General features: G+C 39.8%; 1 protein-coding gene across 2 annotated transcripts in view; it reads right to left on the bottom strand.

Moving 5' to 3' along the window:
- The window catches only part of NME7 (NME/NM23 family member 7), a 91,438-nt gene that overhangs the window by 16,896 nt on the left and 48,328 nt on the right, over positions 1-26,214 (bottom strand). For both annotated transcript variants that reach the window (XM_049824431.1, XM_049824430.1), the window contains exons 8-11: positions 23,692-23,756; positions 22,777-22,845; positions 18,816-18,917; positions 361-468 (exon numbers count right to left, since the gene is read on the bottom strand). In XM_049824431.1, coding sequence (XP_049680388.1) covers positions 361-468; positions 18,816-18,917; positions 22,777-22,845; positions 23,692-23,756 — 344 coding nt within the window. The remainder of the gene's footprint in view (positions 1-360; positions 469-18,815; positions 18,918-22,776; positions 22,846-23,691; positions 23,757-26,214) is intronic.

The following is a 26,214-nucleotide window of genomic DNA, read 5'->3' as shown; positions in this document are numbered from 1 at the left end:
TCAGGAGTCATGATGGTCAGCCAAGAAAGGGCTAAGAAGGTGTCCCTGCAGAAGGACTGTTAGGTGCTGATATCCAGTCCCAAAGACACATTCAGCCAAATAGAAGACTCTTGACTTTCATTGCATTAAATTCTTCATTGTACTATATTCACTTGAAAACCACATGGATGAATTTTTTACAGTATCAGAATTAACCAAGTTAAATGCCCCTTAATAAACTCTTTGCTTTTGTTTCTAGTTGATCACTGGTCTCCACAACAGCTACTCCACATATAAAACACTTCAACAGTTTAAACCAGTGTCAAATGCAGATTCTCACTTTAAAACTTCCTATGATATAAAAGTACATGTCTGTCTTACCTCCAGAAGTCCATCTTCAGGTAGGTCTGTGCAGTGGACAGCATTCTGAATCTTGTTCTTCCCAAAGACAGCACGCAGAGTTCCAGGTCGGAGATGACGAGCTATTTCCTATTAAACACAAGAAAACCAAAAGACCTTTGTGAACCACACTGTCACACTGTTCCTTTATATCATGGACACAATAGAGTCTTATAAAGTAAAACATTATTGTGCTATTAGTATGTGCAGTATGCTATAAAAGAAAATGAAGAGGAAAATTCCAGCTTGCACTACACACACACACACACACACACACACACACACAACTGTTGAAAAAAAAAGACCAAGATTGTGAAAACTAACTGCTTGAAATTGGGTCAGTCAAGCCACCTTGAGTGAAACGCAGGACCCTTCATATTACAGATACACCTTGTTGGCACTTGTATTAATACAATTAGCTCATGTTAACACCTTTGCAGCTCTCAAGCACAGAACGTGCTGTCCTTAGTCACCAGACACAAGCGCACCACCTTGCAGACTGCCTCCCCTAACACTGAACTACTTGCCTCAGAACCTGGCATTTGTGAAGCCCAGCTACTGAACAGCCTCTTGGTCTTCTGCTCTGTGGTGCTTCTCTGACACCGTGACCAGTGCCAACATCTAATCCCCTCTGAGGATCAGTCCAAACTCTCTCTCCATCTTTCTCTGTACTTTGAAGTTGACATTTCAATACTCTTCTCCATCTACAATGCCAAACACCTCCTTGGCCTCTCAGAGTGTTTCTCTTACTACAGCAGATACACTCTGGTCCCGAGATAATGTTCCTCCCCTACCTCTTTTCCGTGATGTATCTCCCATCTTATACTGCAGAGGACTGCCTTCATTGGCTCTCCCCTCCACTATGCTCTTTCTTTCAAGGCATAATGCAGTCCTGCTGTACTTGTCTGTGCTATCACCTTGCAGTGTTGTCTTTTAATCCCTTTCCTATGCCAACTGTGCTACACCTTGTTGGCCTCTTCCCAACACCCTGAAGCTCTTCTTCAAGCCTATCTCATGCACAGTGTGCCTCCTTTTAAAATTCAGTGGTGATGGCATTAACCCAGTTTTCCCTCCCTAAAACCCTCTGGACATTCTTCTATAAGTGTGTCCTGAGCACTGCTGCCTGTGAGGGGACAGGCCGATGACAAGCTCACACTACAACTACTGAATAAAAAAAAGCACTCTTCCTTGCCAACAGAGCCTACATTGGCCCCTTTCTGAAAAGGCACTGGGCACATTAGGGTGTAATCACTTTGGAAGTGGCCAGCACAGTTTCACTGTGCCACTCCCAGGTGTTTGTTTGGGTGTCATGGCTGGAGGTTACTGCCCCTGCAGCCGAGTCACCAGACAGGATTGTCCAAGCATTTCTTAACTTTCAGTGTCAAATGGGTTCAAAGTGACTTCAGTAGTGGCTCTTAGTTGACCTGGAAAACTTTGCACAGGTACAGTTGAGAACCACTCGCATGATGCACACTCTCTTCTGGGATAGCAGTGAATGGTTTAAGCTAGTCCCCAAAGACCTCACAAGAGCATTATCTGAAAACACCCTTTAGCCACTTTCCAGCTTCACCCACTTGTCATGTCTCATTTCTAAACTAAGACAATTGGACCTTAAGGAGAAGATTTTCTCTTAGCCCAGCAAGTCCCAGATATTTTTCTGCAATAACAATTAACAGTTATGGTGATCTGTTACCTAGTAACCTAGATCTGTTACCTATGGTGATCTATTACCCACCTGGATAATTAAACTGCTTTAGTGCTTGGAGTGTGCCTAACTCAAAACATGCTACAAGAAGTTTCAGTTCCCCATTGTTACTGTGTGTACATCACAGGTCATAAGGATCTTTGGATATGGATGTCGAGGATATTTGAATAAGATACACTCAACGTCAAACAAATTTTGCTTCAGAGGAAAGTTCAAGAATTTCACTTTAAAAAAAAAAACCTCCCCAAGGAGAAAAAAAACCCTCCTCTACATGGTCCTCATTAAAGGCCTGCGATAAGAAAGTCTGCTGGAGAAACAAAAGTCACATGCCAGTTAACTACAGCTATGTGACACTTGAATCAAGCCTTCCTTGAAACAACTGTTGATCCCGCTAACAACTAGCTGTCAGGAAGCCAGCAATAGCACTAGGGTTTCAATTATTTTAAGGAAAGTTTGGGCATACTAGAAAAAATTATTGTGGCTATGAAACCTTTGGAAACAGTTCAGCAAGAAACAGCTCAGATAAAAAAAGCTAAAGCTTGGTATTTCATACGCTGTTTATTTCCTATCCATGAAACTCTTTTGCTCAAACTGTTCCATCCTCCAACAAGTCCAAAAATTCTGCTTCTTATGAAACTTTCCCAAGTTTTCCCTTGACCCATCTTCCTCACCAAACCCACTTTTCTTTTTTTTTGTTTTTGTTTTCTTTCTTTCTTTAAAAGCAACTCTGGCCTCCTGACTTATCATTTGTCCTAAGCTCTCATTTCTACTTCACAAATTGGTAACAAAAGACCTCATGTTTCTTCTCTCGGACTCACTCTCACTAACATTGGCAAAAGCTCCTACTGCTGCAGTACACAATCTCCTGTTCTTCCTTCAATTTTTCAATGCAGGTTGCTAAGCATTCTCCTCCCCTCCTGAAACTGATCAGCTGTACACAAAGGTAGGTACTCCAGCACTTTACATTATAAGCACCTGATTAATAAGAATCTAAATAAACCTTTCTTACCATCAGTTAACAAACAGGACAAGAGGTAAAGCAGTCTCTGGTTATATTTACATAGCCAAAAAAGGTCAATAACTGTCAATTCCAAAGTTTTACTATTCTGCTGCTTTCTTACTACACCATTGAGGAACCCTCAGGGAACAAGACCTCTGTAAATGACAGAGATACAAAGAGCTCTATGGATCATATATAGGTATCCTTGTGTACGTATCGCTGGAAATCTTGGGAACGTTTCAGGGAAGGAGGAATAGAGTTCCTTACAGAACTTATTCCTCACAGCACATATTAATGTACACTCCTCTTCTCCACGACAGGAAGTTTGCCAAGCATTTTATTTATAAGGCCTCAGCTGCAACAACAGGGAGATACAAATATAAATATAGGGTTTGGGTTGGTTCCCCCACACCCCTCCATCCCCTTTTAAACATCTTTCCTAAGCTTTCTGCTGAGTGTAGTTTCTGGTGTTTGTGTTTCGTGTACTGGTTGTCAAAAACTTTTTGAAAGAAGTTGAGAGTGGGATGGTGGAGGAGTTAAGAGCAGTTACAGCTCTACCATATGCATGAGAGGAGAGTAACAAGTGTGCGCTGGAACTTCATGTGCATGTGTAAATGGGGATGCCATGAACTCACACCTCACATAAAGAATACACTGTCTGCGGCAAAACAAACCATGGCTGCTGTACCAAAAGGCTTCATCCTCTTTGGTCTTATTCAGCAGGCTATTTGATCACACCTCACAGGCTGGGCTTTGATCTACAGCTAGCCCTTTGAAGTTCCTTGTCCTACACAAGATACAGATGCACATATTTCATGTTTCTCTCTATCACATAACTGTGCCCAGTGCAATACTGCCTGTATGAAGTACTTGGCACATTCTAAAATCTTTCTATTTCTGTACAAGTTAAGGGAAACAAAAATGTCACCAATGCCAGTAATATGTCAAAATCAGACTGAAAAATCATAAACATACTCATGAGCAAAGCTCATTAACTGCTTTTCCTTCAAATGGCTGTTTTTTCACAGGCTGGATGGGAAGTTATACAGAACAGTAACATGTATTCCACCCAAAACTGCAGATTTCAAGAAAATCTGACCAGGTTTTTAAAAGCACCTGCCCTGAATACTTAATTTGGTATCTAGAAAGGCTGAAAGGCCACTGCCCTTAAACATTTCTGCATGCTTTGTTGTTTAAATGACATTCAAGGAAAAGCCAAAGAGGTGACCACTGACTCTGTGCAGCAACCATTCCCTCCCTCCCCAGTGGGAAACAGCACAAATTCTGAATGGACCAAGAACAAAAGAACTTTTACAGCCTAAAACTTTGTTCTATGTGGGCATGAACTAGAACAAGGGAACCTTGAAAATTTGTTACTGGTCCTCTTGAGTGAAGCAGAATAAAAATAAGAGAGTTTGTGATCAAACTCTCTCCCACCCACAGTGTGGTCCCAGGGCAGGTTCATTCTTTTAGGTTTGCTTCCAGGCCAGCAGCATTCAGAGGGCTTCTTGGGCTGCAACAAAACTCTGCACAGTCCCCTCTAAGTCCGCAGTAAAACACCTTGTTTTCCTTCTCTATCCAAGCCCTGACTGCGCGTCTGCTCCTTTCTCTTCTTGGCATTCCTCATTCATCACTCTTTCTTAAGGCTTTACGTTGACTTGGTCTCCCCATCTCTGTTTTCCCCACCCTGCACTCATGAGGCTTTTTTCTTCTGCAGTTCTCCATGCTCCGCTGCTGTCATGAAAGAGATGGTCCCTCTTTCCCCTTGAGGGTACCAACTAATCCAGAAGGCAGTAGCCAGCCTCAGGCAAACAAGCAATTGCCTTTCTCCTTTTAAGGACCAGCTGCACCCTTGTCAAGAGAACAGAACACACATTAACTGTGAACAAACAAAATAATGTAAATTCCACCACTGACCATGGAATTTGTCTGACTGAACTTTAGCCATCAGAAAGCTGACTGCCTCGTCCAAGCTCGGCACTTGAGCTTCCTCTGTAGTAAGTGGAGGATGATAAGCCCTTTCAGAGAAAAAAAAAAAAAAAAAAAAAGACTCTTTTGCAGTACAACAGCTATGTAAGGTAGGTAGGATAAGTGCCTCACTCTTCCCATCATCACAGCTCTTCAGCTGGCTTTTATTTTCAGGGGATTTTAGCACCAGTCACATCACACACTGCTGGTTGCAGCAGGGAGCTGCACAAAATATTCATTCCTACACAAGCCATCAGCAAGAGGCAAAATGATAAAAGCAGCACAGCCCCTGTCACACAGAATACAATACTAGACAAAATCTCCTGTAATGCTTATTCAAGCTAAGAAGCACGTTAAGATTATTGTTACTGTGGGAACAACCTCAGTTGATCAGTCTAATATCTTCTTTAATTTCACAGAAGTTCCCATCCATAGACAAAGGCTTAACTGCCAAAATGAAACCTGTGGTCTCAGATGATCTTGTGCATGATACCACAACTGCTAGCTTGCTTCAGCTTGCTTCACAAGTTTTGTCAAAAGTTTTCTTTGCAGCCCATACTCCTTCCGAACTCTAGCCAACCAGTTTTGATGTGTGTGCCCCCCTAGTTACCTCAGCTCTAGCCTGATTTATGTTCCCCAGTTTCATGCAATAAGCCACATTACACTCAACATCAGCTGCTGCTGAACACAATTTTCTAGTCCTGTATCAGTCCGAGGTATGTTTAATCATCCCTAAGTGCAGTGCTAAGCCTTCTGTCTATATTACAAAGAGAAAAATCTACATAAGATGGTGCTGCTACCACTGTAAAGTCTTTAACTGGGGAAGAGCACATGTTGCCCTGAAACCTGGGGCCTGCCTGTTGAAAGGTACTTCAGAAAGTTTCTAAATACAAAACCAGGTCAATGTTAAAGACAATACAATAGGTTTCCTTCAGCTTACATTTCACAAACCGATCCAGAACAAAAGTCTCTGGTTGACAAAGTGACTGACACATATTCTCTTCCGTTGTGTTCCACACGAGCTGCAGCAAAGTCATGTACACACATGGAGTCAGTATCAACAGCCTTATGCATGCTTCCAAGGAATACAGTGTTATCAGATAGCGTTTTCTACTTTCCATACATCACAAGAAAATAATCAAACCAAAACAATCCCCTCCAAACTAACCCCCTCCACACTAAACATCCCTCATCTTTTGATCTTTATCACAAAACAAACTGATACACAGGTTCTCAAGAATCTGGAAAGGTTGCATTGAAAGTCTTTATAATATTTAGCCTAATCTTCTATCTCCTGAGCACTGTGCATTTGACCTGGACAGTCAGGTTGTCTTCTCCTTACTGATGGTAAAATATTTATGCCTCCAATGACTTGCTGGCTGTCCTGACAAGTTTCTCGTATCTTTAACTGAGCCAAGTCTGCATACATAACTGTATGCATACAGTTATGTACTTCAAACAGCGTGGTTGTAAAGGTTTGTTCAGCAAATTAAATGATCTGATCCAGGCAACAGCAGCCAAATTTTCAGTTGCAAGGCTAAAAAGTGTGCCTGAGGCTCACCTTCTTCCAAAATCAAATAGTTTTGCAACAGTAGCAGCAAATAATAAAACCGTAGTTTTATGTTGTTACAAAAGCCTACTCTGGTCTGAGTAAAAAAAAAATTTTAAAAAATCCATCTGCTTTTCTGTTTATTTTGAAGTCAGTCTACCTCTGAACTACCAGTCTGAAGCCCTGTATCTTTTGGAAGTTTTGTTAACGGACCTAAAATTATCTTCCATACTCCAGCGTTGGCAGTTTTTTTGGAAGCTCACAAGTCTGTAGAAGTTGTTACACTGTCTCCTTCTCACCCTCCATCCCCTGAGGCACTTTCATTCTCTCTGCTTCACTCCTACACGTTCCCTACCACTCCTCTCTGGCAGCCCAAAGGTGCTGCACCAACTCTCCACAGACTCTCTGCTGTGGGCAGCAAACGTGGCACATTTGCCAGCCTGAGATAGCATTTTTACCAGTCTTGGCGCTTCTGGTTGATGCTTAAGCAATTCCAGTGGTAACTGCCCTGCTCAGAAACTTATTTACTGTTGTATTTGTGTGCCTATCTGCCCTTGCCAGTGGGCTGAATTTAGATAAGAGCAAGCAGCCACGCTTCCGAGTTAAGTGCAAACTGGATTGGATGGTGAAGTCTTGAGGATAACTGACATACCAAATGTAAGTTGGTCACAAAATAGAAATAAAGATAAAATATCTAGCTATCTTGTTTTATTATCTGAGTGCAATAAGGGATATTTACATTTCTTGACAAGTTGGGAAAAGGAAGCATTTAAGAACTGAAAAGCAACTAACCCCACAAGACATCAGAAAACACAGTATAACTGTAAATTTGATTATTAGTTGCTTTACTTCAAGCTTTAAAGGAGAAATATTGGTCCTACTGATGCTTTTCAAGTGCCTTTGAGGCATTCAGAATTTCATCCATTTATTAATTCACCTGTAAAACAAGGATAAAAAAAATACTAGGCTGCAAGGGATATTTTGGGATTTCATTAATTCATGTTAGCAAAATATCTGGAGAGCCTCCAGTGAAAGTCACTATGAAGTTGCAAGACATTATTTTTAGTCTGCAGACATCTTGGCTGAGTTTTCCCCTGTAAGAACAAGAAAAATTATAAATTATCTTTTCCTCTGAAATTTTTGAGACGGAATTTTACATTTGCAAAAGCAGTCCAGATATCTGAGCTTTACACTTTGCAAAGCAGAAAAAACTGCTTCAAAATTCTATTGAGACTTCCCTGCCGAACCAACTTCGGACCATCGTCTTCAACAGAAGGCGCAGACAAACTGGAAGACAAAGCTCACAAGTCTGCTGCAAACCTCAGAGATTCTTCTCATTTGGGACTTAGCATGGGAGAGAGCTTTCCCTTCCACTCTGTGCCCTCAAGCCCATCCAATCCAACCACAAGCTTTTCCTTGGAGGTGGCAGTGCTGCCATCTCTTCCCACACGCTTGTGAACAGCCTTGTTCTGATGGAAGGAATCAATCATTATTTGTGTTACAACTGTTTTTTAAAAGCCCCTGCTGTATTCAGGACTAGCTGTACTAGTCAGTGTTCTATACATACTAAGAGACAGCTCCTGGCCTGGAAAACTTATATGAAGAGATACAAAGAACAGAAAATGGGAGCAGAATGGATCCCATTTTTTTGGAGTGGGAAACCGAGACAGGGAGACGGTAATTTTCCAGGGGCACAAAGAAATACACGTTTCACAAGGATCACAAGTTCAATGTCTAGGTCTTAGCTCAGATCTTTGAATCCCAGACCAGTTCCTCAACTATTCTCTCTGCCTGATTCAATGCTATTTTAATTCCTGTGTAGCACTCTGATGATAAGCCACAGCCTGCAAAAACTCAGGCCATGCCAAGTCACATAGGGGAACTTCAGAGCTGCCATGGGAACATGAAGAACTGCTGCTCACCCATCTTCCAGCCCAACCTTGTTCTAGTTCCTTGATCTGAGAAGTCAAGGGACACATAGAAAGGGAAAACTTCTTAGTAGGAGTATCCAAGGGAAGTCCCATGTGCACATCAGATGCAGTCTATCATATTGTAAGTGAAAGCAGCTGCTAAATATTCTGCTCAGGTGGCCCTGCAGTAGAACAGAGAATGTCAGCCTAAACCAGACAGACAGCAAGCAGCACCCCAAATTATTCAGCAGGTTTTCAGTACTTGAATTCATCATTTTATGTCCAGTTTTTAAAATGCCTTTGTTTAGTTAATAGTGTCCACAGTCAACGAGACCAGTGGTATAGAACAAAAACTATTACTGCAGTTGTTCTCATGGCTATCAGCAATTGCAGAGAGGAAGATTTAAAATAATAACAATAATAACAACAACAATAATACCACCCATCATCATCAGAAATGCAAACCCAGACTACCTCCTCCTTCTTATTACAGAAGGGAAGGCTTAGGCCACAGTATTTGTTTTCATGCACTTTGAAGCCTTCAATAACGTAGCTCAAACAGAAAATGACTGCAGATATGCTCTGGCCACAGCATGTACTTCTTGCATTAATACAACGGCATGCAAAGCACCTAGGGAATGTCAGTCCATACACACCCTGTTGCAACGTACAGTACAAGGATGACACCTAGAAAGCCAACTGATCCCTCTTACGGGAAACCCACTTGAGAAACTGGTCGATCTCCTTCCAGCAGTGATCAGTTCCCCTCAGATCAATCTCTTTTGTGTACCAGTTTATCAAGAGTATGTAAGATACACTATGATCTGCAGCTCCTTTTCTGTTTGGTTATTGTTAGCTCTTCCACCAATTTATTAACAAAGCAGTCCTCAGGGACAAGAAAAAAAAAAAAAAAAAAAAAGTCACACGCATCCAAGAATTGGCTACTCATAAGCTGCTGACTGAAAGACATGAAACCTTTTGGGAGAGCTACAGTCAACTTCAGGATACTCAAGATCACAATATCATCATGGTTGTATGGAAAAGTGAGTGCCCTACTGCCCTTTTTCTACATGTTTATAACTTTGTTGCACATTTTCAACAAGCACCTTTGTGAGCTTACTCTTGCAAACTGCCTTCTATAGTGCTCTAGAAAAAGCCTTTGCAGCCTGTTCTAACAAGTTCTACCTTGGTTTTTTATTTTGTTAATTTTTTTTTTTTACTGGAGATATCACTCATATTAATTCATAACTTGAAGTATACATAACAGCACTACAAAACTACTATGTTCCAATGATAAGTCAGGAAGAAATCAAGTGAAGGATAAGGCTATCTACAGTCAACAAAAATCTGAGTCAGGCATGTAAGCAAATGCTCTTAATCTATTCAAATCAAAAGTTCTGCAAACACACAAGGTCACTGTGACCAGGATGCTAAGAAACTGGAGAAGGAGAAAAGAGTTGTTTAGTGCAGTAACAGTATCATCTTCTTATCCAGAGTGACCTCAGCACTTCCCGTATCTCCTGGAAACACTGCTCCCTTTTTCCAAGGAAGGGCTGAGGTTATAGAGAATTTGGTTTTTTGCTTTAATGCCTCTTTTCAGGGATTAACTTTTATATACTCAAAAACATCACTGTCCAATGTAAAAGAGTGATTTGCTGTCTTGTGTAACCAAACAGAACACAAGGTAAGCAAAAAAACCAACCGCGCAGACTGAAAATAACCCAGAACCACCTTGTTCTCGAAGAGGCTCTTACCTTGTGCCTTTTATGGACCAAATATATTAATGAATCTATTCTCAGAAACCTCAGCAGCTACAGCAGAACCATAACAGAACAGTCCAAAGTGGGGGAGGGGGGGTGCGGAAAGATAAGGAATCACCAAGGAAGGTAGACCTCCTGCAACTGCAGGAGGAGACTACAACCTAGGAATTATGATGACCAGCTCTGTGTCTTACTGACAAAGACTGTATTTTCACAAGGGGGAAGAATACTTTGATTTTTAAAAAGCATTGCACTGTAATTGCACTGTAATCCAGTGTAGCTGGGAGAAACAAGCCCTAGAGAGAACCCTGTGGATTACTTCTGATCAGCCTATGGGTGTAAAATTACATTGTGTATTTGTCTATACCAGGCTGGTATCACACGGTCACCTGATATGTTAGAAGCCTACCTCATTTTCTACAGCAGTGAGAAACAAAACTTTTCTCCTTAATCCATCTAAGATATATAAGCAGAGATACAATAAAGATATGGTATTAGCTAGCATTATTTAAAAAACAAACCAAGCAAATACTAAAAGAAACTAGGCAAGTAAGCGCTTTTAAAACTTTGTGTGGTCACCTTTTAAATAAAATATGATCCATCTATATGAGATGCTAAGTCTGTAACACCAGTCTCTAAAACGTGGCATATATTCAAAGCTTGGGGAGAACCTAAACATGAAGATGCAATACAAACAGGATATGGAAGCATTCATTTTGCAAAACAAGGTAGGCAGATGGACACTTATAACCAAAACCCCGCGCAGTCCGGAAAACCCCACCTCCTCAAGCCTGAATAGACAAATTTATGTAACTCACAGCATTTATAAGAAACTTGTGTTCATCATAGATGCTTAAAATACCACTTTTTTAATAACACCTACCTACTACTTTGGGACGCGCTCAGTTTGAGTGCAAAGGGAGCCTTTAGCATCCCTAAGCCAGTCTTTCAGGCTTCTTTCACACCTACCTATAGACACAGTTAGTCTTCGTGATTTCAGATAAGGCTAAATGTCTTCATTTGTCTGCAGAGCTGAACAGTACAAAGTCCTTGACCAAGAAATTGAGTTTTCTTAAAAAGTAAATATTCTAAGTGTGACTTAAACCCTTACCAAAATGGCTAGCCCTACGATGCTTTGCAGGGAAAGGCCTAAAAACCTAGCTCTAGGATACCCTGACACATTACCCATTCTGGGGCGTAGGTAGGAGGTCTCTGTACCTCTGTGCACAGCAAGTCAAGGAAGACCAGTAACCAGTACTGTTAATGCCTTGTGGCACATCTCTGCTTTTCTTCAGTCTCTGGGCTTATGTTCAGCTTCTCTCTTCTTGCTAAAATAGGGTAAGCTATTCCAGCCTGGAACCAGGCACGAGGAGCCCAGGAAGAACCAGTTCAAAGCCAGAGACAGCCTGACATAAGGGAAAGACAAGAACACAGATGGGAACCCTGAGGCTTCTGGAGTTGATGGAGTTGATGCTACTTTCCAGGAGGGCATACAGGATTTTTGACAAAACACTGATAACTTCCTGAAAATGTCCAGACATTGCAGTCAAGAAGGTGCCCGGTCATGTGGGGATACTAAAATATCATAGTGACAGGTAGCAGAAGAAACTATAAAAAAACCCCTAGATAGGCTAGAGGGGCTTTGTTAGCCAATTGAGGGGAAAAAAAAAAAAGCATCGCAGCAGCCAGAAACAAGATGCAAATGTACTCCACTTTCAGTCCTCTCCCAGAAGTCCCCAGCACCTTCTCTCCAGAGGATGAAAGCAGCAGACTCTTCCAGCATCACGTCTCTGTGGTTGTAGTGGGCTTGATATCAGACAATGCAATATCTGTTATTATCTAGTTTATCAAATGACTGTAATTTGTGACCACTGAATCTAAGTTCAATGACCTCCCATCCAGGATTTACTTAGGCACTGCTGACACGTTGAAGTCTGGTAGCTCTGGAGCCTCAGCCAAGGAGTGGCAGATAAAAGTTTTTTTCAAACTGTAACCTTGCCAACATGCCTCAATCACATTGGATTTAAAGCAGAGTTCAGTCTTGAGGGCTCTGTTGGTATTTAGTCTCCCAATGGAGACTGCCAGTCACCACTAATAACAGCAATTTTCAGCACATATGCACCTACCCGTCAAGAATCAAAGTGAGCCTACAAACTCCAGTTCCACATGACACTGAACAGCCATCATATGACAGCAGCCTTCAGGCAATAACAAGCGATATTTAAAGCAAGCCACTTGCAAGCAAAAGGGTCCTCCACCACTACTAGTCCTCTGATTTTTGTTCTAGTCTCCCCACAAAGACATACTTCAGCGAGGCTGAAGTCCCTCTTCCTATCAAAGGACTTCCCATTGCCTGCAAAGGGTGGCTTGGGGAAGACAGTACGCAAGAAACAGAGCTCTAAGCAGGTCACCTCAAAATTATAACCAGATCATGCATACGTGCCACTACAAAGCACATACACACACACAATTAAAGCAAATAGGGTGGAAGGAGGAGGGTGTCAGGGTCTGCAGACCTCTGCAATACCCATTCAGAAGCAAGAGAAACACATCAGGAGAACTTACTATGAATACTGAATTCATGCCTATAAAAAACAATTCTTGAATTCTTGACTCTCAGATGCTCCCAGGGCTACACACAGCTTTGACAGGAAGAACAAATATGACATTTATGTATCAGTCTTGTTTCTGGTGCAGCCAGTGCAACTCCATCCGTTTTAAACCAGGGAAACCAGCTCATTGCCACAGGTGTGGTGTTTGGCATCCACACAGACACAGGCTTGTCTCTGACAACAAGCTATAATGCTTTTGGAGGTAAATTTCAAACAGTCTAAAGCAGTGGTGGCAACTCACGGTTACAGTCACATTACAGCTGTGGGTCACTAGAGTACAGCTGTCTTAACACTTCCTTTCTGCTAGATCCAGTCTTAATAAGCCCCCTGCCCACGCGCAGAGGGATGGCAGAGAACAAGGCAGGAGAAGTCCTGAACCCACCAAGAGTTTAGGCTTTATGAATAAGCAGTGTCAGCTCAGCAAAAGGGGGCTGCACTAGAGGGAAGAATCTCCCTCCACAGACAGTCAAAAATTACCATGTCCCCCAACTGAGAGGCCTTAGCACTGTCTAGAACACATTTTCATTAGACCTGCAGAGGCTGATGTGGAAATTAAAAACTGAAAGGACAGAGTCAGATGGCTGACCTTAAATAACATCTAAGCAATTCAATCATGTCTTTCCCATTGCAGGCTTAGACAGCAGGATATCGTAACTGGTATCGATCGATCTGTTTGCTACTCTAGCTGATAATAGTTTGGCTCTGAATGGAATTTTTTATTATTATTACATGACTCAGGCTATCTGCGCAGATAATCAATTACATGAAAATCTTCTTCATCAAAGAATTAGATTAATAAATCTTATTTCTCTGGAAACACATTATGTACTTCACTGTCAACGCTCTGACCAGGGCTCACTAGGCTATAGAGAGAATCCACACTGAAACAGCTATGAAGGTAGTGCCAGAAAATGAATACTTGGGAGCTCAAAAATTGATTTCATATTTCTTTATGTCTTCCACTGAACTACTTTTTATTGATGCAATATGAAAATGTGGTGCTGCTAATGTAGCTCTAGGAATGAACATGAACATTTTTGGCCACATATGTAGATACTTTTCAGTGCTAGAGATTCACAGAAGGTCTATACAAACAAAAATCTTACAGCAACAGTGTTCTTTGGCTCATATTGTTATCCCTATTTAACTGAGGCAGAAACATATTGAACTTTTTGTCCAAGGTCACACAGTGAGGTCAGGAACAGAGCTAAAGCAGACTCCACCTCTTTCAGTTCACCGCTTTTTTTTAAACCTTCTGATCTTCCTTTTAGCTCTTTGGCGTTGATGCAAAAGTACAAAAGACTGTTAATACACTGTTACCATTAAAATTGCAAATCCTCAATGTAAAAAGAATGCAGGTTAAGATCTAAAGCAAGTAATGAAAATCCCTTTCCAGCCCACTGGATGCAGAAATATTGCAGCATGTCCCATCACTTTAATAATATCTCACAGCAGAAGGTACTTAAGTCACTTTTAGTGTACTGCCAATCCTAACTAAAAGCTATTAAGACTACTAAAAGTTATGCAGTCAGCCAGGAACACATAGCTGATGTATGTTATAACCAACCTTTTCATTTGTGCATACAGAAAGTTCAAAAGAAAGGTAAAAATAAAAAATAAAAGCAATATATCTAATTTCTACAGCATTTTACAAGTGTTTTATGAATACTGCATAATCACCTCACGTTACTAGCTATTTCAACATAGAGGCTGCATGAAGATGTGAAAACTGCAGCTGTAGCTTCAGACTTAGGTCTGAACAAGGCAATAAGAAAAGGCCTCCAAGTGCTCCAGAGGCCAAAAATACACAAACACCAATCAAATGAAACATTGATGTTAGCAAGCTCAAGCAGTGACAGGATTCCCTGGCCACCATCCCCCTGTTCCAAGGATTTCCATTATAGCCTTTGCTTTCTGATTCACATGAAACAATGTCAAATCAATGCAGAATAGTTTGCGGATTTTTTTCTTACCGCACTTAAACAAAACAGCTTTCTTGGTAGTGCACACTGTGCTGTATTTACTCCTACCCCTCTCCAACCACTTTCAATTCTTTACAATGGAGAAACATAGCTTCTTTTCTGTTGAACTTTGGTTGCAGTTAGCAACTCTTATTTCGAAGTGATAGTGTGTATCAAAAGTTCAAGTTTGTGTTCTTTAGTAATCTGATTTAATTAACTTTTTAACTCCTCTTCCTAGCTTTCTAGAGCAGTCACCTCTTTGCCATAGGTGTAAATTTTTTTCTCTCAATGTCAGAACTGCACCAATAGAAACAGACTGAAATAGCACCCAGCATGAAAAATGTAATTTAACAACCTGCATTACAAGATTTTATACTATACTTTGAAAAAGGGTTTAAATGATTCAAACACCCTATGGAAAATCAGTGGAATTCAAAGTCATTTCAGAAATCCCATTCCTAGTTGAAATTTAAATACCCAAATAGAAGTGCTCAGCTGCTCATAGAATCTCAATATCTCAAACCTCCTAGCTTTGGGTGCACAGCAGAGGCTGTGGGTGCTTCCCCTCTTGAAAAGCTACATTCTTGTGTGGAACCTGGAGATCTTTTTTACACAGCCCTTATTAATGTTGTAAAGAAACAGTATTTTCAAGATGGGTATCAGAACGGCTGCTGGCCTTTTACAGGGGTGTTGCAACAATAAGTAAAGAACAAATACATGTTTATTATAGTAGATGTGGAGAGTGCCTTCCATTTCTAAACCCTACACGTTGGCCACAGACATGTTCCAGCACAGAGAGAATGAGGCGCAGAGCAACACCAAGAGCAAGTCACACAAGTAGTCTGGGACCTGGCTTGGAGGAACAGCTAAACTAGAGGCTGCAATTTGAAGACAAGATAAACAAGCATCACAGCTGATCTGAAAGATTACAGAAAGGCCTCAGATGGGGCCACCAATGATACAAAAAAATCCAGCTGCACTGCAGGAGCTTGAGCCAAGTGTAATTAAAGATGCTGACCGTTCACCAAGAGTGCAATGACCCAGCTGGCCACTCATTAGAAAAGTGCCAGTGTACAACAAAAATGTAAGCAGCAGCAAGATCTGCAGAAAAGCGTTTCTCCTAGTGCATATACTAGCCACCGGGAACAAATGTTCCACAAGCCTGCAACCTGTGACACTGAGCCCTTCAATCAGGTCACAGTAATTTTGAGAGTGAGCATGTCCAGCACAGCTCCTTGCAGACAAGTATCTTTATCCCACTGCCTGCTTTCCATATTTGATAGGCTGTTTGTGCACTACTACAGAGAGGCTCTAAACAGGTTTTTGGTTAGCAGTCTTCCCTACTACCACACAAGAGGTTTAAACAAAGTATTTATAAGCTGGTTTATAATGAAGGGTACTTTTGGCAGAGAGCTTTACTGACCTGCAGTGCTAACAAAATACTACCCAGTTAGAGAAAATAGCACAAAGTACACTTGGTATAAATTGCCAGCTTATTAAAGCATAATTTTCAAAATGGAAAAACTGTAATTCTTTCTTCAGCCCTAAACAGCAGGGACGTGGACAAAACCAGACCTATTTCCAAATGACATCTCACTTTGATTTGAGAAAATTTATATCACCTCTTTTTGGGTGTCTTTTATTGATGTGTACCCCAACTGCCTCCCTGCAAAACCAAGAACAGACTGAAAAGGCTGTTAACATTCATACCCAGTTTAGATACCTGAGTTGCCACAAAGTAATTATTATATTTGCTATGTACGTAAGATATAATTAACAGCACGTGTGATTGGGAGATTCATTATATAAGTCAAATTCCAACACCTTCACTCACTTCAAACAGCACCTTGCTTTGAGAGTAATCACAGTGATTTCTATGGCACTACTTGCCAAATAGGGTACTATTTAACAGGAGCCAAAGTGACCCAGTAAAGTGCATTTTATAGTAAACTTGCTCTTCACCTGCGTTTATAAACAGGCTGTACACACATCAGGATCTAACATATATGAACAAACAAACAAACAAGTTAGAGAGATTGACATCTCTCAGTGATAATGCACTATTTGCATGACACTTAGATTTACTTTAATCACTAGAATAACAAGTCCATGGTATCTTCATGGTCTGTGTATAACCTTGCTAGATAATGAAACTGCTGTTATGGTTTCTGCTACTCCTGTTTGAGGCAGATATTGTAACCACAAAGTTCAGTTGTGAGCTTCTCTGATGATTCCGACTGGGAACGACAAAAGACCACTGAGATACCTTAGTCCCTTCTTCCTCAAGGACAATCTACAAATGCTATCTGAAGAGACAAATAAATTTCAGGCAAAGATCACTCTTGAAAGTAGCTGCAGTTACTGTACATACGCTTTATGTGCCTGAAGAACCAATTAATTTGCAATCCTTATAGGAAACAGTAGACAGAAATATATAACGCTGCCTATCTTCCAAACATACCATTAGTGTAACTGCTATAAAGTCAGTGTCCAAAACTTACAGTTCCCTGCTTCCACTAGAAGCAGGCAGGTACTCGTTTTCACTTCACAAGTCACACAGCCATTAAAAGGGAAACACAAACAGCATAGGTAGGTTACTAGCAAGAGATTTGGGAGACAGGAATTTTAGTTCCCTCCTTTGCTGTTTTCTTGTGCTACCCAGAGAAGCCATCAGTTTATACAACCCTCAGTTCCCCAGCTCATCAACAATTCCTTTGGTCACACACATGTTGTATGGCTACGACAGAGCTGTTCATGGATGTAGTAAGGGAAAATAGAGAAATTCCCCTTGTATAGGTACACTTGTCTTTAATAACCTAAAGCAGCTGTGATGTTTGTAAGCATATTTTGATTTTAAAGTATCAGGCATTAAACAAGCAGAAACATGAAAAGGATATAATAGGCCCAAATAAAACAACTGCATCTTTGAAAGTTTTCAAGATCAGAAACCTTTAACATGGAATTTGAAAAAAAACCTGAAACCACCACATTGTGTACATTACCACTGATATATCATCCTGCAGTTAAAACTAAGTCAGATAAACAGGTTATGCTCTGCTTACAAGGTGCTAACCCAGCAGAGAAACATTTGAATGTTACCAAATGGAAGGTGAAAAAAAGGTTTGGATAATGCCTTTAACTTGTACTTTCTGTAATGGAAGCTCTGGATCTGAAGAAAAATATATCCTGAACAATGTGTTCTCTCCTTCAAATATTAATCTGTGTGATTTTTTTCCATGGAAACTGGTAAACCCACTCGGTCTGCAATGAAAACATCAGGTCATAACCAAAAAAACCATACAAACCCTAATCTCATTGCCTCCATCTTGATATTTCACCTCATGGCTCCTGTGTGGTATAGTAGCCTTTATTGTTCAACAAAAAACTGCAAGCTTTTTTGAGACAGCACTTATGCTTGTCTCCAAATTGCACACAGTGTCACGCATATCCATTTAGTTACCTCAAGAAATGAAAAATAAAAGCTAAAAGCATTGGCATAGCAAACAGGTACGAGAACTTTTACACCCTTTTTTGTTCGTTTCCTTCTGAAAAACAAAGGGACCAATTCTCCTTCTACAGTTTCATCCTAGGAGAATGCCACAGACTGCAGTGGACTAACATTTAATTTACATTGGCATGCACAAGCAATAACTATTTGTTCCAGGGCTCTGAAGCCTTGTGTTAGAATATTTATGAATCTTTAATAGAGATTTTTGCCTAGATAGCTTTCCTTTCACATAAATATCGTCACAGTATTTTATCACCTGGTTTAGGTAAGATCGGAAGAGTTGCTAGAGGATTTGCAAATTGGTCCACTAAGACTAGCATCTGACCTCCATGATCAGGTAATGCTTACATGTTTCCAATGAATGCAGCAAGTATGTGGCTGCCGTACCACACTTTGATCTTTTAATTCACATAGGCAGCACATCAACTTTTTAAGCATTCCTTATCACTCAAGCAAGTACTTACAGGGTCAGAAGGGCCACAGAAGTCTCTGAACACTTTTGGAGGCTCAGGTTGTATAATCTCCATTGCTATGCAAGGGCCTGAACACAACTCTGTAACCATGTCCTGGAAGAGAAAAAAGATAGAGGCAAATCTGAACTTCTTTGGGCATTAGCAAGGGTTGTATTCCTCCCCAAAACTAGACCCAAACTTACAGGACAGGAACAATTAAGAAATATTGGTGCATTTAGGAAAGCAAAGACATGAAACAAAGATATCATTAGTATTCACAACAACAGACATGTTTTCCATTTTGCTACTTGGTTTAGAAGATGAAGATTGAGATAAATTTGATATTCAGCTTTAACCAGACGCTAAATAGCATGCAACAGCTTCCATAATACTTTAAATTCTTTTGTGGGTACATCCTTATTGATCCAGACCTGGATTTCACAGCAATATCCCATAACTTGTCAAACTAGACTGAATCAATGGAACACACCTTGCTGGGTGTAAGCCTGAAAAATCACACTATGTTCAGCCAGTTCCACAGGCAGCAATGCAGTTTGCAGTGTTCCCTACAGGGAGCATGGTACATAGCCTATATTTGTTTCCAAATATACACCTGTTTGATGGCTTTAAGTCATTAAAATGCCCCTTGGGCTTTTGGTTCTCACTGCCTTTTCTTCAGATATTACTACAGAAGCTGAAATACATAATCCAACAGAACCTGTGCCTGTGACACAACCTGTTAGGGTAAGGGTCCTTGATCTGGCAACGTTCTTGCAGTATACTGTTAACCAGAATCTCAGTTACACCAAAATAATCTGTTTCCCTCGAGCCTCCTGGAGAGTAAAGAGACATTGTGAGTTCTGAGTGGGTGATGAAGATGGGTCTTAGTTTTCATAAACTTAAATTAACTCTGGGCATTAGTGCCAATTTGGAGTTTGTTAATTAGAGGTATAGCTTTCACAAGCAGAAAGAATCTGTTTTGATGTTCTAATCTGACTTCCTCTTAGGTTTCACAAGCAGAAAGAATCTATTTTGATGTTCTAGTCTGATTTCCTTTTTTAAATCATGGCCTTATAATTGCATACTTGTCTAGAAATCTGGGTAGACCAGTTTTAAACAAATCAGGACAGTGAAAAGAACCAAAACCAATGAGGAAAGAGGAAAGGAAAAAAGATTCACAAGAAATAAGGGAGGACAGGGATGGACAAGCAAGGTACTGCAATCACGCCCACCAGCCATGGGCAGGTCAAGGATGAGCCATGACAAAGAACAAGAGCATACAGAATGGGAAAAAAAGCAGTAGAAAAAGAAGGATTAAGTCCTTCTCTGCCTTTTATGAATTGTGATGGAAACTAAATACACAAAGACTCCAAGTCAGGCAGCATTATTAAAAAGAGTTACTATCTTCATAACAGATTCCACGATGAGAGCATGTGCTTAATCTCCCCACTCTGAAATCAATGGGATGGAATTTTAGCCAAGCACCTCCATCATCAACCTGATCCTAGGAAATGTAGGTAGAGATATTCCTGAGAGGACATGAAAAGAGTGCAGACTAGTTTCATATTCTACAAAATTAATAAATATTTTAATTCCAAAAACTGTCTTATCACCAACAGATCCACTGTTAAGAACAGGTCAAAGGGCAATATATTTCATTCTGTTAAGAAACAGTAAATTGCCACAAAGTCACTACTCTGTACAATTTCATTGAATTCTGTCATCTAAATAACAGCTAAGAGGAAAGTGGAGAAAAAACAGGCTTTTAACTTTAGTTGAATCAACTGAATTCCTCCCTGCAAACTGTGGTTTTTCTTGTTCCTCCTTTTTCCACTGTTTCTGTATCAGCACTGACATCCCACCAGCAACAGCAAACATGGGCAAAGTTTCTCCTGACTCCTTCATTACAAGACAAAGCTGAGGACTGAAGACCAGCTGCCATCAACTACAGCACAGAGGCAGGGGGTACTATGTGAGACAAGCTTGGTCTACCTTACACAGCCTTATCAAGTCCAGAGTTGAATTTAAATAGCAGACATGTTTCTCTGGTAAGACTCCCAGTTACAGCTAAATCAAATTTTCTTTAGCAAATAGTTTATTCATCAAATAGCATGGTTTGTGGTCAACCAAAACCATTCCTGGAGCAGGATCAAGCTCAAGCATTTTTGATTAACAAAGTAGATTCTGAGCTGACCCAAAATAATCTCCCTCCTTTTTTCCCCATTTTCCATTCTGGCTACCGTAGGAAATACAAAGCAAAACAGCACAAAACCTGATCAATAGTATGAAAAATCCCACGCAGGAGACACCAACAAAGCTAAAATTTTGTGCAATTGTTCAGCTTTCTCTTTTCACAGAGAAGTGCTTTATATGCAATGTCAAGCCTTTATCGAACTGACAAGGGGTAACCAGAAGAAATGGGTGTATGGTTTTTGAAAAGGATTTCTGGATGCCAAGTATCTTCTGTGCTGAGTTATTTTGGAATGGTAAATAAAATTCAGATCAAAACAGACGGTTCTGAGTCACAGATATAAGAGGTCATATTCTTTCTTCAATATCCTATTTTGCAACATACTTCTTCCGATTTGGCCTGCACTGACACTATCTATTGCTGTTCCCATATGTGCCTTCTCTGGATCCCTTTACCATCATGATTAGCTTTCCCACATTTTCCTGTTTCACAGATATCCTGAGTGCACGGAGATATTCATTTCATTTCATTTCAGCTGAGTGCATCCAGCACATATGGTTTGCAGGACAGAGCCCTAGATTCTCACTTTTCTTCAAATCCCATCTAAACCATATCTTCTTTATTGACTTACCCTGTTTAAATGTCACCTTCCCTTCTGAGTAACTCTCCAATTAAATTATGTAACTAATATTTGCAACTTATTAGGGGTTCAGAGATTGTACAAAAGAGCCACAGAAGATGGTAGAGAATTTCCAGTTTGGTTCAAAGCAGAGACTTCTGCAGTACCATGGGATTCTTCAGGTCCTGAAATACTAGTCAGATATTACCATATTTGAATTTTGCCACATACCTACATGTCTGCCTGTCCAACCTTCCTTTGGTCCTTGTCAAAAACAGTGTTATCAGAGGAGACTTTAAGTGTATTCCCCAATCTGAGAGTGAACTAACAGTACTCCTAAACCTATTTAAAGGCAAATCTACAAACCCTGTTGAAGTAAGTTAGACTAAACAACCGTGAAGGGGGAAAAAGAAAATTAAAATGTCATTATCAGAGTAATATTAGTAACTGTGTAGAAATCTTTTAATAATTTAACCATTTTAAAATTAAGGATAATTTGCATAGTACATAGCATGGCAGTGAAACTAAACTCATTACTATTTGTAAAATGAACCAAAATCCTCTGGTGGAAGGTGATACAGAAATGCAAGCTCGTCTTCTTGTATTCCCGTTCTTCTATCTACAGTCAGGAAGTTTCATGTGATGGTACAACAAGGCATAATAATAAGATATATAGTCTTAAAAGTCCACTGGGATTACAGCATATCTTAAACTTTTAAAATTTTCTGAAAATCCACAGAAGTCAGGTCAATAAAGTTAAATGTCATTAGGAAAGCATTCAAATACAGCAGCCCCATTGTAAACACAATAATGAATATATATATTCTGGTCCAAGCCACTATTGCAATATCAAATCAAAGATACATATGTGACACATTCTCATAGCTCTACCACAATAAAATAACTTATCTGAGGTAGGGCGGGTTTCACTCTGTTATATTTTACAAATTCCTTGGCTGAACAATTTTCACAAAAGACTCTCCTTTCTTACAACACAGCACAATTTTCAAGATGAGTTAGTTTATTTGAGAACAAGCTAGAACTGGTCAAGATAGGCTCTTAAAAGAAATCCTGTCACAATCCAAAAAAAAGGAAAGATGTGACCGTTTCCTCATTTAATTGTATTTTATTTTTAAATAGATTCTTCTCAAACTTATGCTTACCATATATTCAGCGACAACACCTTTGTAAATCTCATAAAATTCTTCCACATTTGCACGCTCCATGTTGAACTAAGAAAACAAAAATGTTAGCCTTAAGCAACAACAACAAAAAAAATAGACAACCTTTCTTAACTAGCAAACATTCAGACTACTCTTTTAGGTTTTACTAGGTAAAAGGAATGGCTTTACAGCTGCAATATGAAGTTTGTCAACAACTTAGAAAATGACACAACAGGCAACATAGCACACAGTATCTTCTTCCACCTTAAATATAAGTAGACAACGTAGTGTTGGCTGATACCACTAAGACATGCAAGAGGATCTGTTTGTTGCACAGTAAAGGAAAGGGGCTATTCTTCATTTGTGGTGGGGATTTGAGTCATAGGGGGATTTCAGATCTCAACACTTGCAAAAAAAATCAAAGGGCAGGACTTAGAGGACTACTCTTGGGAACAATCTTTGTGCCCACTTCCTTTAATTGCTGAGGGTGATCAGGGTGTCAAAATCCTTTAAAGTATCTTTAAAAACCTTCCACTAAATTCATACTAAATATATATTTTAAAAAATTAAGGAACAATAATTTCCCTAATCTTAGCTAGTATATTTTGTAAAGATATCTCAAAATGCTCCAAAAGAGACAGACTATCATTATCCCCCTTCTAACTATAGGGAAACAGAGAGACAGAGAGGTAAAGTAACTTGGCTCAAGGTCACCCAGCAATGAGAGACAGATCAGCTGATCAATCAAATAATAAAACACAAATATCACAAGGACAATGCTGATCCCAAAACATTGCTACACAGTCTTCACAAGGGTTTTATGTTGCAGGAAGACACCTGTGCATTGCTGTGAAGCGCATACAGCATTTCTCCAACTTCTGTTTATCAGAAAAACATACACAAAAGAAAACCTACCATCTGCAAAGCTGAGATCTGAAATCCTTCATTGATGATGGCTTTTATAATCTTTCCAGCTAAACCTGAAGAAACACAAAAAAGACAGTATTCAATTTTAAAAGCAGAATTTACAACTGGAAGGTATCTATGCCAATATGCCACTTATTTTCAAACCAAAAAAAATGGTGTTGCACTTGTGAGACAAAGCAGAGAGCAGAGCTGAGTTCACATCCTGTATGTTCTATCTAAGGTGACATGTTGATGGTTTCAAACAACTAAATTCCATTCAGATGTTGAAAAGAATCTCTACCAAAAAAAGGTAATTACTGAAGCCTTTGCTTTTCTCAAATCACCTGCAAAACACCCATTTGCTGCAAGATCAAGATTTATACTTTTAATGAAGTTCCATTGGCAATACTGATGCTTAAACAGTAATCCATTCAGGGCACATGATGCCTATTTTCTTTTTTTTATACAGTGTTCACCAGAGTGGGGGTCCTACTTTAAGCTAGAAACAATGCAGGTTGATAATAAATATTACCAATAAAGCAGCACAAAAGTTCATGTCTTCTATGGGAAAAACACATTAGTGCAAAATAACCTACTGCTTCTAAGGTTATAACTCCCAAATATGTTATTGCTGATCGAACTGCTTGCTTTAGTCTCTCCAGAATGCATCCTCAAAGACTGAATGACATTGTAAAACAAAACACTAAACTTCAGAGAACAAGAACCACTGATTTTTCCACTGAATATGTATTTTAGATTTGCCTGTGCTTACAAGGTCACGCCATTTTGAAGATGATGTCAGCCAAGTACAGTACTCTGTGTGAATGAATTTCATAGAATCACTATTTTTATAGAATGCAAATGTTTGTCCTCTAGTACAATTTGTGAGAAACTACAATTTTGTGGACATTTATTCAGAACAGAATTAACCATAGAAGAATACCCTGTAATGAATGACAACAGCAGGATTTGACTCCTGGTCATTAAATCCTTTCATTAACTAGTCTTTAAATTGCAGGATTTTTTAGCACTGCATAAATTTAATATATGAGAATAAAACAAAGCTAGTATCTAGGTTCTAGCATGCTCAAGATCTAATTGTACACAGTCTGCTAATATCTGTGGCATAGTATTGGTGAGCTTCCTACCACATTAAAGGTCAGTGGAAGCTCTGAGTAAATGAGACTGATAGTTGGAGGGCTTTAAAAAATTGTATTTACAAATGAAAATGAAAAAACCCATCCCTGAAGTATTCCCCACTGTATTTTCACATTAAGGTTTACGTAGAAAAACCTTCCCCGCATAGATTTTGGTACATACTCAGTCCTTGCAGCTCTTTGGGTTTACAGAACACAGAAACAAGCAGAGGCAGGTGCAGTTCCTGTCCCACTATACTGTTACACCATGGCTCACTAGCACTGATAAAAGTTTCCTTATAACACTGCTATAAAACCAGAGGAAAAAAATTTCCCCTTTTTTTCCCAAGGTGAAAAAAAAATAATTGCAGCAGCAAAATGAAGACACTTGGACAGGTTTGCCCAGGAAATGCAAGACCACGTCAGAGAGAGAAACGAGACCTCTAGTTTCTTTTTGTCCACACTACTGAAAAGGCTGAGCAGTTCAGATGCTTCCACACAGGTTCCAGTGAGACAGCAAGCCTACAGTCTTGACTTCAGACATGAATGGCCAGTTTATAAAGAGATTAAGTGACTCGCTGTGGATCATTCAGGAAAGAAATAAAAGAATAAATAATCTGTGACAGAGCATAAACATTTCCTCATTCTCAATCTTCAGAGCCAATACTTCAGTCAACAGCCACTGCTTCACCAGAAACCAACAAAGACAAAGAAAGGTCACTGGCAGACAAATAGCAACCGCCACTTGCAGGGAAAAGCTATGATAAAGGTACAAGAAAGCTGCTTTGCCCAAAAGATCTCCATTTTACACTTCATCAGTTAAGAATGGGCCACTCACAGAGGGCTTCACAGCTGGAAAGCATCTAATTAAAATACACCAGGTATCAGGTTCTGGGGTACTATGGAGATCTGCTATTTAGAGAACTTTTGACCTCAGCAGTTTTATGAGCTGTAAGCAAAATCCATGTTTTAGAGAAACAAAAGGGGACTCAAATACACAGCTTTCTGGGCTGTTTCTCCACCGAAGTCATTAAGGTTTTCATTCTCTGTAGAGACGAGACAGGCTTCTTTAATTACAGAAAACAAAGTAGGGAGATATTTTGCATAAAGGTCTTTAATACAAGGTTCCTTTAATAATTAACTGTAATAAACCTATCAAAATTTTCCTGTACTTTGTATTCCTGAGTTCACTCTGGCTCATGAGAGCAAGAGAGCACCTTGTTGCTCCAGACAGATTGCCCACAACTGCAACCCCCAAAAGGCTTAACCAAAGGAATTATTGTCACCATTGTACACAGAGAGATGCCTTCCCAAAAAATTTCAAAGTGCCTTGAATAAGACACATGAGATGTCATTTATGTTTGCAAATTGAGATGTTAGCTCCACTTCCCAGATG

This window comes from Accipiter gentilis, chromosome 21 (genome assembly GCF_929443795.1).
Source record: "Accipiter gentilis chromosome 21, bAccGen1.1, whole genome shotgun sequence".
Lineage (NCBI taxonomy): Eukaryota > Metazoa > Chordata > Aves > Accipitriformes > Accipitridae > Astur > Astur gentilis.
The sequence above is the reverse complement of the archived record's forward strand: the minus strand, read 5'-3'. Positions and strand labels throughout refer to the sequence as shown.